Source organism: Takifugu rubripes, chromosome 7 (genome assembly GCF_901000725.2).
Source record: "Takifugu rubripes chromosome 7, fTakRub1.2, whole genome shotgun sequence".
NCBI classification, from domain to species: domain Eukaryota; kingdom Metazoa; phylum Chordata; class Actinopteri; order Tetraodontiformes; family Tetraodontidae; genus Takifugu; species Takifugu rubripes.
Window position 1 is genome coordinate 9,476,202 of NC_042291.1, and position 12,837 is coordinate 9,489,038.

At 42.6% G+C, this 12,837-nt stretch overlaps 2 protein-coding genes across 3 annotated transcripts; one reads left to right on the forward strand and one right to left on the reverse strand.

The window, feature by feature from the left end:
* The first annotated feature begins 7,836 nt into the window (after positions 1-7,836).
* On the forward strand, positions 7,837-9,901 carry cmtm8b (CKLF-like MARVEL transmembrane domain containing 8b). The gene is made up of 4 exons (XM_003965956.3): positions 7,837-7,994; positions 8,824-8,997; positions 9,457-9,576; positions 9,777-9,901. Exons 1-4 carry the CDS (start codon positions 7,863-7,865, stop codon positions 9,867-9,869), a joined length of 519 nt encoding a protein of 172 aa, XP_003966005.2. The 5' UTR covers positions 7,837-7,862; the 3' UTR covers positions 9,870-9,901.
* Positions 9,902-9,934: 33 nt separating this feature from the next.
* Positions 9,935-11,387, reverse strand: LOC101078154 (zymogen granule membrane protein 16). 2 transcript variants are annotated; one of them, XM_003965933.3, is made up of 6 exons: positions 11,278-11,387; positions 11,026-11,109; positions 10,789-10,909; positions 10,593-10,692; positions 10,328-10,420; positions 9,935-10,245 (listed from the first exon to the last, which is right to left on the reverse strand). In XM_003965933.3, exons 2-6 carry the CDS (start codon positions 11,075-11,077, stop codon positions 10,102-10,104), a joined length of 510 nt encoding a protein of 169 aa, XP_003965982.2. In that variant the 5' UTR covers positions 11,078-11,109; positions 11,278-11,387; the 3' UTR covers positions 9,935-10,101. The 2 variants fall into 2 exon arrangements, with proteins under 2 accessions (XP_003965982.2, XP_011603706.2); XM_011605404.2 differs by having other exon boundaries at positions 11,026-11,153; positions 11,278-11,344.
* Positions 11,388-12,837: the final 1,450 nt, after the last annotated feature.

Sequence of the window (12,837 nt, forward strand, 5' to 3'; positions counted from 1 at the left end):
GTAATTCAGAAAGGAAAAAAAAGTTCAACTTTTTCACACGTTCCCTGTGACTTTCCCAAAACGATATCCTTGCCGAACCTGCCTTTAAGATGCAAATTCCCTTTGCATTGACTCTCTAGACTGATAAGATGCAAATGTCACCAATTTCATCTCGGTTGTTGGGAAATGCTAATGTCTAAATTAAAATCTAATGATATGGTATCTCATTGAAACTTCAGTGTGCGTTCTCTTAAATGGAAATATTATGTTTAATCTGAGGAAGAAAAGAAATTTAAACCCCCCCCCCCCCCGCCCAGACCTTGGAGGCAAACCGTTACATTAAATGTTTTATTTGCATGTTAAAGGTTTGTGACATATGGCGATGCACGACTCTGATAAATGAGAAAAAGTCTTCATGGGAGCAAATAAAGAGCTTTAAACTGTGCAGATTTAAACAGAAAACAACTCAGTAATGTAAATATCAGCCGCGCGCTCCCAAAATGCCCCCAAAACAACAACATTTTCCACAGAAATAGATGCATTCTCTCTTCACAAGCATGTTCCCATGCATTATCAATGGTTACGCTCGGCCCATGGTGATAAAACACTTGAGAGACAATGTTGGCTGTCAGTTGCTTAAAAGAACTGTTAAAACTGGAGCTGCACTGGTTGAAAACGCAGGCCGTATAAATATTGAATCGCAGATGGGAGGGGGGACAAAAGAAAGCCAATTACAGGGGGAGACAATCCTCGTCCATCGAACGGCCGGGTTTCCAATACGTGCGAATGTTCGCAGGCTGCCACGAGTCAGCGCAAAAAAGACAGGAGAGCGGGATGGACACGCAGAAACGGGGGCAAAAAATAAATCAAAACAGGAAAGTAATTCAAATTTCACACCCACACATGCAGAGCGAGCTCAGTGCGGTAATGGTGACATTTGTAGCGTGCCAGTGGCTGCGTGCCTGGCTGATGGCCCACGGTGATGGCCTTTAAAGGAGTGACGGGCCAAAGTCACTATGAACAGACGTCACCATTAAACCGCCATTATACACGCACGTGCACATGCACACTCTCTCTCCCAAACACACACCACTGTGTGAGTTTGTTACAAGAATCTGTCTTTCTTTGCTGTAAAGTGGACTCTTCATCCCCATCTCCATCTCCTCCTTCCACTCCTCCCGTTTCCCCGCCGATGCTTGTCTGCTTTATTCCCTCCCTTGTGATCCCATCTATTTCCAGGCCGCTGCCATTCCCAGGTTGTTAAACGTCTCGCGGGAAGCATGTTCTGCGAGACGATCACCTGGCGTTCCGCCACTCTGGTGCAAAAATATGAGATTGCTAATGCAATTTATGATAGCTGCCTTCCATATGTAACAGCACGCCCCCGTGCTGAAGTCCCGACCAGCACATTGGCGGCTTTCAGCCACCACACCTGTTTGTTTTAGAGGATTTTAATGTTTTATTGATCACTTTTAGTTCTTGCTGTCCAGACAGCAGATTATAAGTCCCTTAGCCATAATAGATAATTTACTGTTTCAGACTTGTCTTCCATTCTGCATTAGACCAATAACAAATGGATAATTTACTAGACATTTCAAGTGGATTTAAAACAATTGCTTGTTTTTTACTATAATATATATATATATATATATATATCAAATATATGTTATTTTTGTTTGATGCACGGACAAAAAGGGCTAGAACGTAGCGAGTTAAGCTAAGCTGACCGTGGCAGCAGGGGGCAGACACCCAGGCTGCTGCATTCACTGTCTGGTAAACTCAGAGTGAGGGTGGACGGGTGATGCACGGGCTTGTATAAATATGTGCATCAGGCTGTGTATGGGAGTGTGTGTGCGACGTCTGACTGCACGAGTGTTATCAGTGCACCGCAGACTCTACTGTCCAGCAGTGCGTGAGATGAGACAGAACGAACGATTTACCATCATGAAACACAGCACAGTATATTTAACACACACACACGCACACACACACACATGTTCAGAATAGCCGCCTACATCCTTATCTGTCATACTCTGCCACACATGCAGGCACACTCAGCGTTATCAGGGGTCAGTATTGGCGCATATCTTGGCCGTGGGCGAGCGCTTGGGCCTGCACGATGACAGATGTGGAAAACCAGCCATCGGGCCAACCTCTCAGCCTCACACTTGCATGCTTCACGCGGTTGCGATTGCGAAGCACCTCCCTCAGAGCTCCAGGAAGCGGGTCAGCCGCCGGACACAATTGCAGGCCTGGAATCAGCCTGGAAACTACTTCTACCCCTCTGTCAATTCTCCTCTCCTCGGTTTGGGAGTGTCTATCAAAAGTTAATTAGCGCCTTCTCGCTAATTATTTAGGATGAGCGTCAAGTCTCGCCGCACATCTGCAAGAGCCCTTTGAGTGTTTTTGTTCGGTATTAATGTAAGACGCAGTGTGGGCCTTTTCATTTTGCATGATGCAAACTCAACGTGTCATTAACTATGAATCAGAGGAGCGTACTGAGAACACGAGCCAGAACCGTCTGAATGATATTCAATCAAACTGGCACATGATTACAACCAAAACAAGGCCAGCGCGAGAGCGAGAAGTTGCCGGCGCGCCCGTTTGAGTCAACAAAGGGATGATGAAAACTGGAATTGTTGCCTGTCGTTTGCACACCACCATGGTGGGGAAAGCAGAGTGGGGGGGTTCCAGGAGAAAGGCTGCAGTTGGTGGAAATCTTATCCTTTATTGGTCAGATATTAACAGTTCACAGTGATGCACTAAAATCTACTCTCCCCACAATTTTTTAACGTCCTCGTCAGGTTTTAAATGTTAAGAATCTGATGAAAAGTAGCAATTTCATCCATCCTGCTGTTTAATACAGGATCAAACCCACACAAATAAAGCCACCATTACCGCTGTTATCAACCATTACTGGCCTCCTCGTACCTCCAGGTAATATTGGACCTGCATGGAATCTTTAAATCGAGCAGTGATTTTGCAAATGCCGACAATTTGTTGTCAGTGTTGACCTTGTTCTGGTTTTCTTCCAGTGACAAGATGAGAAAATCTGCATGATGTTTTCATCGAACATCTTTGTTTTCTCTTGAAAAATATGCACGACATCAATGTCTCTAGCAAAAATCTTGTATAGACCCACAAATAGATGCTTTAAACTACATTTTTCACTGTGTCTGTGATAAAAAAAAATGCCAGGGAAGCATGACAGATTTCTGTATTTTGGATACGATAGTTAATAAATAAGAATTTCTGAAGGCAAATAAGTCTTCAAAACTTACTCGGCTGCAAATCCACCTTCATCCTGCATTTGGCCCTTTAATCAGCTCAATCTTGTGAAATGCTGAAAAACATCATTACTTCTAATCAATCCAGAGTCTTATGTCACCACTGTGCACACACACCAGCACACAACACCCTTAATAGGGGCGCGTTCAATGCTGAAATGATGGCGAGGCTGCTAAAAATAAACACCAGATTATGAAACTGGGTTTTAGATTAAAAAAAAAGCTGCTAAAAATCTGCAGGTCTCCAGAGAAACTTGCCGCCCGCTGATATTTGTTTTGCTCTGCTCGTCTCTGTTTTTATTGTCTGACTACCTCGGGCCAAAGCAGCACAAGTGTCGAGCAGTTGGTGGTGGTGTGTGCGTGTGTGTGTGTGCGGGGGATTGGGGGTAGCAGCCAAGTTGAGGCAACACTCTCGCTGCTGCTTTCCCAGAATTACATCCAGGAGCCATTTTCTGATTCTGCTACCCAGAATTCAGCGTGAGCGTCTCTCTCTCCCTCTATCACTCCCTTCATTATCACTGTCCACTCCACCAGAGAGCCGAGGCAGAGAAGCAGTCGGTGGGGGTGGGGTGTTGGTGGGTTAAGAGGGAGAGAAGGTGTGTGTGTATGTGTGCATGTGTGGTGGTGGTGGTGGGGTGTTACAGAGAGCTGTAGCTATCTGCTGAAATATTCATGTTGGTGCCAGCAGCTTTTCCATTCCCTGCTCAGCAGGGGGCTGCTGTTTGATACATCCATCGCTCTCTCCCTCACTCGCTCTTTACTCCCTCCTTCCCGCCCCTCTCTCTCTTAACTAGCAGGGTTAGTAGATAATTGCTTATCAAGAGACGGAGGGCCAGCCTTTCTCCAATCCTGAGCAAAACGTAGCATCTTACTTTATTAAACACAGTTTTGCAAAACCCACATTTCCGTTGCTTTGCATAATATTTAGTCTTCTCAGAAGAAATACAACATTTGGACCACAGATTGTGTGTAATTACACCTTTAACACACACATTAGCAGCTACTAATCTGGAGGATCTCTACTGATAAAGTCAGACATTTTCCATCCACAGCTTTATGTTGTAAACGGGGAGATGAGAAACAGTTATTCAGTCAGCTTTATATTATCATCAGGTCAAAATGGGAGAAAAACTCCCCAATGTGTTATTGTAATATTTGATTCTGAGAGGGAATGTTATCAGGTGTAATAGTCACATTTCTCTTCAACAGTTTGCCAAGCTTATGATCCAGGTTGCTGCCTGCTAGCTCAATATTACATCACAGTTATTTATTGAAGAGCGACTCCTGTGGCATGTTTTACCTCATTCAAACCCATGCGTAACAGAATAAAAACCCTGAGTGAATGGTCCATTCTGTCCCTATTCACAGGAACGCTGCCATTTTAAATGAATCTTTTTGACATCAAACAGTCAACAAGACTGAGAGAATAAAGGTAGATTCTCTGTGCGGAGGATGAAGAAGATTAAAAACATTCTTTCAATGAAAACATTCCAACGGATGACCGTTCCTGTCCTTTAAAAGGATGTGTTTTCTCTCAGGCTGCAGGTTTTGATGGAAAGGCCTTGGTGTCATGTGACTCAGAGGGCCAAAGAGATGGAGGATGAAAAGACCACAGCTGAGTCCTCCGAGGTCGAGGTCGTGCAATTCGGCAGCCGGATCGTTTTATTTGGAACTGATGTCAGAGCTGGTGGTTAAACAGGGAGGAGCCGCATACGCTGCGACACATGATGGGCGAGTGTGGTTGCATTTAACCAGCACATGTGTTGCAGGGAGGGGCGGCAGATGTTGGTGCAGCAGGGATTAGTCTGTGTGTGCGAGTCTTTAAGTGTGTACATTAAAAATATCTTTGCCACAGCAGGAAGCCACAGTAGCCAATTACAGTGCAGCATCTGGGCTCGCACATATTTATTAGTGTGTGTGTGTGTGTGTGTGCCGTGGGGATAGGGAGGTTCAGGCTGAGTTCAGGTTATTTACATCTTTGCATCCAGAGGTTCAGTAAATGCGTATGCCAGCGTGTGTGTGTGTGTGTGTGTGTGTGTGTGTGTGTGTGTGTGTGTGTGTGTCTGTATCGGGAAGGCTTTGTGTCACAGCAGCAGAATCTAACCACACACAGAACCAGGGAGGAAGAACTAGGAAGAGAGGGATGGAAGAGAGGAAAACACAGTAGCGATGATGGCGAGAATAAAGACTATAAACATTTTAAAGATAACACAGCTGGGAGGAAACGCAAAAGTCAGTCATTTTTCCAGAGGTTAACCATTTCCTCTCCCCACCCTCGGAGAGGAAGATGGGTAAACCCAGAAGGGTGACTTGAGATGTGCCTCCTTCACCAGTTTGTCTCCTTTGAAGCCTCACACAAAATAAATCTGCATTCATGAAGGAACAGTCGACGGTTCCTATCAGAAGCTCTCAGATATGCTGTTCGTGTGCATTAGATTGTTTGAGTGTAATTGTTTCCCAAAGTAAACATTATATAGGAAAACAAAATCAAAACAGACCCTTTTTTCATCTGGAAGTAGAATAAGATGTGTTCATTTTAATGGGGGCTGATGAATAGGAAAATACTTAAAAGACGCAAAACTGTGACTGATTGGAGAAAATTAACTTGTGAGTAAGACTCTGACTGATAGTGCTGCATTTTCATTTAAAAAAAAATAAATAAAAAATAATAATAAATAATACCTGCATGATTGTATAGGTGAGGTGAGGATTTTCTGTCTCTATGCCTAAAACGAACTATTTTCCCACTCCCCACTCAACCAAGGACAGAGGAGTTCTGCAGTGGGTGGGGCCCAAAGGAGGAGGCGGGGCTACTACAGGAAGTTGACGACTGCATCCAACAGTTAAAATAACCTCAGAACAACCCTTGTTGTCTTTTCATCGATCCACAACAACCCTCTGAAGCTCTAAACTAATTTATTTTAATTTGATTCCTCAATGCATCATATTTAAAATGAAAGATCTACGGAAAAAAACATGATAAGAAATAATTATAAATGTGCTTTGACATAAATGACAATGAAGCTGCCTCTGCAGGTTTAATTAATTTAATTAAAGTAAAATGACCCCATTCCTGCTGTGATTGCTGTGATAATTGACTGTCAGACAGCCACGTGGAGCATTTAATCACATTCTCTCACAAAGAGAAAAAAAATGTGATGATTTTTTAATTGTTTTGTTCAGGTTGTGTGTGTATGGTGTGACTACTGCAGCAGCAGGCAGGAAAGTGCAGCACTGGACATGTTTGCAGTCCTGAGCTGAATGTGTTCATCAGTGCAGTATGAGTGCATCAGAGTCAGTCAGATAAAGCATCCAGAATACAGTGCCAGTCAGACAATGTTTGGCCCAGTTTATTGATCGCAGCACTCTCAATGTGAAGGTTATTGATCTTCTGTAATTGTTTGCGTTTGTTTAAGTGGAGGAGACTGGTTTGATCTTATCTAAAAAAGGCTTCCTGTCCTCAGTGATATTAATAGCAGAATCTATTCAGTATAAAACCCACTCAAATGCAGGCCATGTCGCTGTGAATGAAGTGGAAAAACCCACTTAATCAGAGTCTTTTTGTTTCTTTCCCCCCCACTTGCATCTTAACTTTTGTTCTCTTTTGTGCTCTTTTCTGTAAAATCTCACACATTCGACATCAACGGACTGCAACTGAAGGACTGCAGTGCTTCCATCCCCTTATTAAAAATGCAAATAGATATGGAATTTTATGTGTGTGTGTGTGTGTGTGTGTGTGTGTGTGTGTGTGTGTGTGTGTGTGTGTGTGTGTGTGTGTGTGTGTGTGTGTATACCGTAGACTGTCAGCTTAGGGAGGTCTCAGGGCCTCAACCTGACGTCCTTTGTTCCTGATCTCCTGAATCCTGCAGCTTCCTGTCAGCGGTGGGCCATGTGCAACTACTGCCCTCTAGTGGTCAAAATAGACAATGACCTTTCCCCCCCCCGAAGAGAACACTCATTTTTATAATTTATTTTAATTTAATGTTCTCTCGATGGATTTAATCCAAAAAGTATGCCTTTTATTGATAGAACAGTGATATTGCCCTCATAATAACTGGTCAGACCTTTCGTCAGGTCAGTGGTTTGTCTCATTTCTAGCCTTGTCCTCAATGTTTGCTTGTAAACACAACATCACAAGAATATATTTTAGGTTTAAACTAGCACCATAATAAAAACCTGATGATAACAATAAAAATAAAAAACGGAATTTTACAGACTCCAACATACAATAGTCCTATTGCAATATTTTTCTACTGTGATGTGCAAAAGAGGCCGCCAACCTCTTCCTCCAGGCATCAGCAGCATCTTTTGTGGATCAGTGCCTCAGCTGTGCTTTAATTTACTAAACTATTCTTCTTCTTTGGACAGAAAGCCTCAGTAAATCCAGTCATATGTATGACATGAATGTCTTACCTGCTCTCACCATAGTGCAGGTTGATGGTTAAAAACACTAACCAAGAGCAGAGGGGATGCACTATCAGCATGAGCTGCATTTATCAGTTCCAACAAAGGGGTGTTTTCTGGTACAGGAACACGACTTCCTCTGTAACAAGGACAGTCGGACCAAAACACACAGGCAGACTGTGTGGGAGCACCATGGAGAGAAACGCTGCCATATCAGTCCACGAGACCCCCTCAGGACCAGAACGCACCATTGCAAACTCCACCTTGGCCTTCGACCAGCCCTTCACCACCACCGCCAAAGGACTGCTGCTGCTGGCTGAGATAGTAAGAGGCTGATTGTGAGATTGTTGGTGTTTAAACGTGACGGCGGGAAGAGATGGAACGATTGTGTTCACATTAAGGGAGAGGACGATTGTCAGTGTGAAGGCTGGAGCTTATCTGAAGACAGTTATGAGTTATAATGGAGGGTTTTTATTTGAGCAGATGTCCAGCTTGTGTGTCACTTCCATACCGACTGGGAGTGCTCAAAGACTTCCAGGAAATTAACCAAAGACACCAGACAAATTCAATTCTTTTCCTGTCTGTAGTTTACTGTTTCTTTTCCTTCAGGATTGGCATTTCTGTAAATACAGCAATGCAGGCAGCAGACAGAAAGGGACTGCTGGCCAGAAATCTTTACTTTGCTAAGGATATACATAATATATAATTGAATTGTTTATAACACCAGGATAAATTGTATTTAAGTGCAAATATTGGAGCTTCTGTGACATTAAATCAAGGATGCTGCAATGCAGCAGTTCAGGAACTCGACACATCATGACGGTGAACTCCTTTTCATCAAAAACAACCTGACAAGTTTTTTTTATCTTGTCTTTTTAAAAAAAAAGAAAAAATACTCCAGTAGGAATGCTGTGAAACAGGAAGGGTGTGTTTGAATTTGGCTTGAAGGAAAAAGAAAAGGTTCCTTGTCACACTGGCGAATTTGTACTGTGCCTTAGCCTTGGTCTTTTTCTGAATTCCAGTCCTTACATTTCCATTCAAACCCAATATTTTTTACCTGGAAAACTGAATATATCAGCATCTTTGTTACCCGTGTTGTTGTCAAAAGTCACATCTGAAATGAGGATTTGTTTGATTTTTTTCTTTTCTCCAGTTGTCTGGCACCATGGTGTGGATTCTGATTGCGGGGACAGAGTATTTTCACGTTCCTGCTCTCTGCTGGGTGATGTTTGTAGCCATCTTGTTTTGGCTTCTGACCATTTTCCTGTTTATTATTTACCTCATTGGGGCCCACAAGAGGATGCCATTTGTCCCATGGAATACAGTGGTAATACACATACACGCACATGTGTGTGTTAATATCTTTATCCTCTCTCCTTTGAGACACCTCAGGCCCTGAATCTGAACCCAAACCTAAAACCCAGAAGCCCAATTCTATTCTGAACCACATGAACCCCCACAGCAAACCCTCAAACATCCTTTAGATGTGTAACCTCTGGACAAAAGTTCCTCTCTTTAATATGGTAGGGTCGTCCTCACTATGTTGTGCACACACACACACACACACACACACACACACACACACACACACACACACACACACACACACACACACACACACACGTGTGTGTGTGGGTGAGTTGTAGGGAGCAGTCAAAATGTCCTCAGTCCCTAAAAATGTCCTCACTTTCCGAGTAGAATATGGATTTTGGTGCTCACCATGTAGCAAATACAAGACACACGGGATGACACGATAACAAGCTCGTTGCGTCCTTGTATCTCCTAGTCGCTGTGCTTGAACTGCAGCGCCGCAGCTCTGTACCTGCTGACAGCGGCGATAGAGGCGCTCTCCGTCAGTCAGGCCACCAGGGGGCGACACAACTACCGGTGCTGGGCAGCATCTACAGTAAGACCATTCTGTCAGCAGGACGAGTTTAACAAAGCTGAGTAATTGTCTGTTCAAACAACAACAATAGTATCTGATAATGTGTGTGAAGTGTGAATCAGGATTGTCAAATACGCAGGAATCTTTCAACAGCAGTCTTTCTTTCCCCTACAGCCATTGTTCCTTTTTCATTTTCTTTAACTTTAAATCTTTGGCTTCAGTTCTTCTCATTCCTCAGCTCGGTGCTCTACACAGGAAGCAGCTTTCTGAGCTACCGCGCCTGGAACACTGCACGCGGAGGACAAGAAAACTGAGGTAGGACTTAGACTTTGTCTTTTACACATCTTTGGGGAGTAAACATTTTGAAATATGAAGCATGTTTGATGAATGATGTCTTTATTGGTAATCAGAAATTTTTGGCTATGTAAGTATGTAAAAAGTCTGCATATATGAACATTTCAATCCTACAAGTTTTAAGTGCCGAGCATAGAGAATAACAGAAATATGTATTTAAAATGTTCATGCGTGTTTATCAATCACGACTCTTTACGAAGAGCTGGTGGTGTTTTCATAATCCATGCCAGGAGTGCCCCAGTGAGCTGCTATAGCTGTAATTCCAGCGGTGTTGAACCGACCACTCAGGATGACGAGCTGCTGGTCCTTGCTTGTTGCGTACATGTTGAACGAATTCTGCATCATAGCAGTATAAAGTTAATCTACCTGACAGAGCGTGTTGAGACTTATTGAACTTATAGAAAATAAAAAAAGGCACCTGAACGGGCTGACCAGCCCTGAGGGAGCGCCCAGCAGAGGTATCAAAGATCAGCTGGTAGATGTAGTTTGACTGGTGGAATTTACCAGAGACCTAAAACACAGTTAACCCAAAATTCATTAACATTTTACAGCAAAACAGAAGGAACGAATCTGCCATTAGTGTTTCACCCAGCTTGTATTGCCAGATATTTGTAGGGTGGCTGAAACATCCATTTAAAGCACCGACACTGGACAAAAGATCTTGATATTTCCTTTTCACTGACCTGAATAATGTGCTCATCATCTTCAAGGTCCAGCTCCAGTGCAGTACCCAGTTTACGGCCGATCAGTGTGGTCCAGATACCCCCAAATTGAAGCTGGATACTAAAGCAAACATGTCAAAATGTTCAGAAATCAAATGAATTTCAGCAGGAGGCTCTGCAGAGAGATATTTCTCATCCAACAGGGGTTAAAACTGACCCGCTGATGTAAGCGTTCGGCGCCTCATAGAGCCTGACTGCAGTGATCTTGTCATTTCCAGCTAGGGAGAAGGACGTACCGGTGCCACTTCCCACAGAGGGGGAGAAGGAGTATGACGCACCTGCCAGAGACATTAGTCAGCATCCTTCTTTTATTCACATGCCCAGATGCTGCCAGACTTTGAATTTGTGCAAAGATCTCATTTAAAGCTGCGAATGTTGAATGTTGAGGCCTCACCTTCGACGAGGGCACCGGAGCACAGCACAATGAGAACCAACAAGGAGAGCATTCTGACGGGTGTGCGAAGGTGTCCAGACACAACTGTTAAAATGAGAATCTTTTGGAATCAATTCTATGTTGCTGACCTGTCAGTCAAAAACCACGAGATGGGAAAAACAGCTGCTGTTACATCAAAAGCAAATAGCCATAACATCAAAGCAGTGAGGCAGGTTGAGTTGACTGCTCATATGATCAGGCATCCTCACTCACCTGCAGGTGGAAGCTCCTGAATGTCGACAGCAGCGGATGACCTGACACTTGGCGCTCAGACTTATATATCCGCCTGCTCCCCACACCTAAAAGAATTCCTGCTTGGCAGCTTCTGACAGCCAAACAATAACCAGCTTATTTTTTTTTCCTGAATGGAGGTATGTTCCAGTAACATAATGGTGAACAAGGAAGAAGAAAACAATCTTTCGGTAGCTTCCCATCAGGCTATGTAAAGACATGAAATCAAAACCTCTGTAATCTGCTTCTGTTTGAATCCGTGATCCAAAATTCTCCCAGCATCTGCGAACCAGCAACCTTTGAAAAAGGCAAATTCTCATTAGAAATCCGCATTCGTAAAACTGCAAAATTCTTCCATTTCCACAGCACCAGAATTATGTCTTAAGGCTGCTTCATTGTTATTATTGATGAATCCTTCAGGTTATTCTTTGTTTGACATCTTATTCACATTTAAACTGAAGATTTCCTTTTTAGGTTTGATCCTTTAGAATGAAGCACAGGTGTTTGTGAGTTAAACCAATAATTTTGTAGCTGATTATTAATGTAAAGTTTTTGTTTACAAAGTTGGCAGTTTAGTTACCAACTTTGAAACTTCCTGAAGACACAGACATGATAAAACTGAGATTAAATGTGAATCAGTAGAGATCATTTTTGAGGCTCAAATTATTATTATTATTATTATTATTATTATTATTATTATTATTATTATTATTATTATTTTTTTTTTTAAAAAAGGGGGAAATGTATTTACTTCATTTGTTTAACCTTTATTTTGCCAGGTTGTTCCTTGAGATTAGATGTCCTTTGATAGGGAGACCTGACCAGGAAGATAAACTGGTGCACAATAGTCAAAGCACAAAATAAAGGAAACTTGATCACTTTCTTGTGTATTTGTTCACACTATTAAAGAAACCAGGAACTGCATCAGATGACTGCAAACCCTTGTTGCAACTGGCTTTGCTGACAAGAATTTATTGGCATTCTCTAAATTAAAAAAACAATGAAAAAGTATTTGATGTAGCTGCACCTTTCCGTAGACATAATGATCGCTTCCTTGTTTCAGTGTACTGTAACACAAAATGTTATGCTGATTTTCGCTTGACTGTATCACCCAGGAATGCTGACAAGTGACACAGGTTTTTGTTTTTAAAGCTGTTCTCACAACAAATAAATCTTGCGGTATCAGGTCTTTTCTTCAATTCTACTCAAATGTTACCAAAAAGTGGGTTTCAATGTTGCTGCTATTGTCCAATCTAAACTTAGACTGGTGCTCAGATTCTTTCACACAGGAGTCCATGTCGAGTGTTTTCTTATTGTAGAGAGTGTGTGCAAATTTTTCAAGACAGAAAAGGCTTGATTCATAAAAAGAACATGTTGTTACATTAAATTGGTGTATTGAACATACAGTACTGACTGTGCCTGTCATACCGAGGTTATCCAACAGGTGTCCTCGTTGATCGTCTAAAAATTACCGTCGATCCTTTAGTTGAGATCAATAAAGTGAAATGTTGGGTTTTGGGTTTGGGTGGCGCAGGAATACGT

What these genes read in the sequence shown, in the direction of transcription:
- cmtm8b (XM_003965956.3), top strand. Translation starts at nt 7,863, where the DNA reads ATGGAGAGAAACGCTGCCATATCAGTCCACGAGACCCCCTCAGGACCA. An exon ending in TGCTGCTGCTGGCTGAGATA is followed by an intron (nt 7,995 to 8,823) that starts GTAAGAGGCTGA and finishes TCTTTTCTCCAG; the next exon opens with TTGTCTGGCACCATGGTGTG. An exon ending in TTGTCCCATGGAATACAGTG is followed by an intron (nt 8,998 to 9,456) that starts GTAATACACATA and finishes TGTATCTCCTAG; the next exon opens with TCGCTGTGCTTGAACTGCAG.
- LOC101078154 (XM_003965933.3), bottom strand. Translation starts at nt 11,077, where the DNA reads ATGCTCTCCTTGTTGGTTCTCATTGTGCTGTGCTCCGGTGCCCTCGTC. An exon ending in ATGATGAGCACATTATTCAG is followed by an intron (nt 10,421 to 10,592) that starts GTCAGTGAAAAG and finishes ACTGTGTTTTAG; the next exon opens with GTCTCTGGTAAATTCCACCA. An exon ending in GGGCTGGTCAGCCCGTTCAG is followed by an intron (nt 10,246 to 10,327) that starts GTGCCTTTTTTT and finishes GCTATGATGCAG; the next exon opens with AATTCGTTCAACATGTACGC.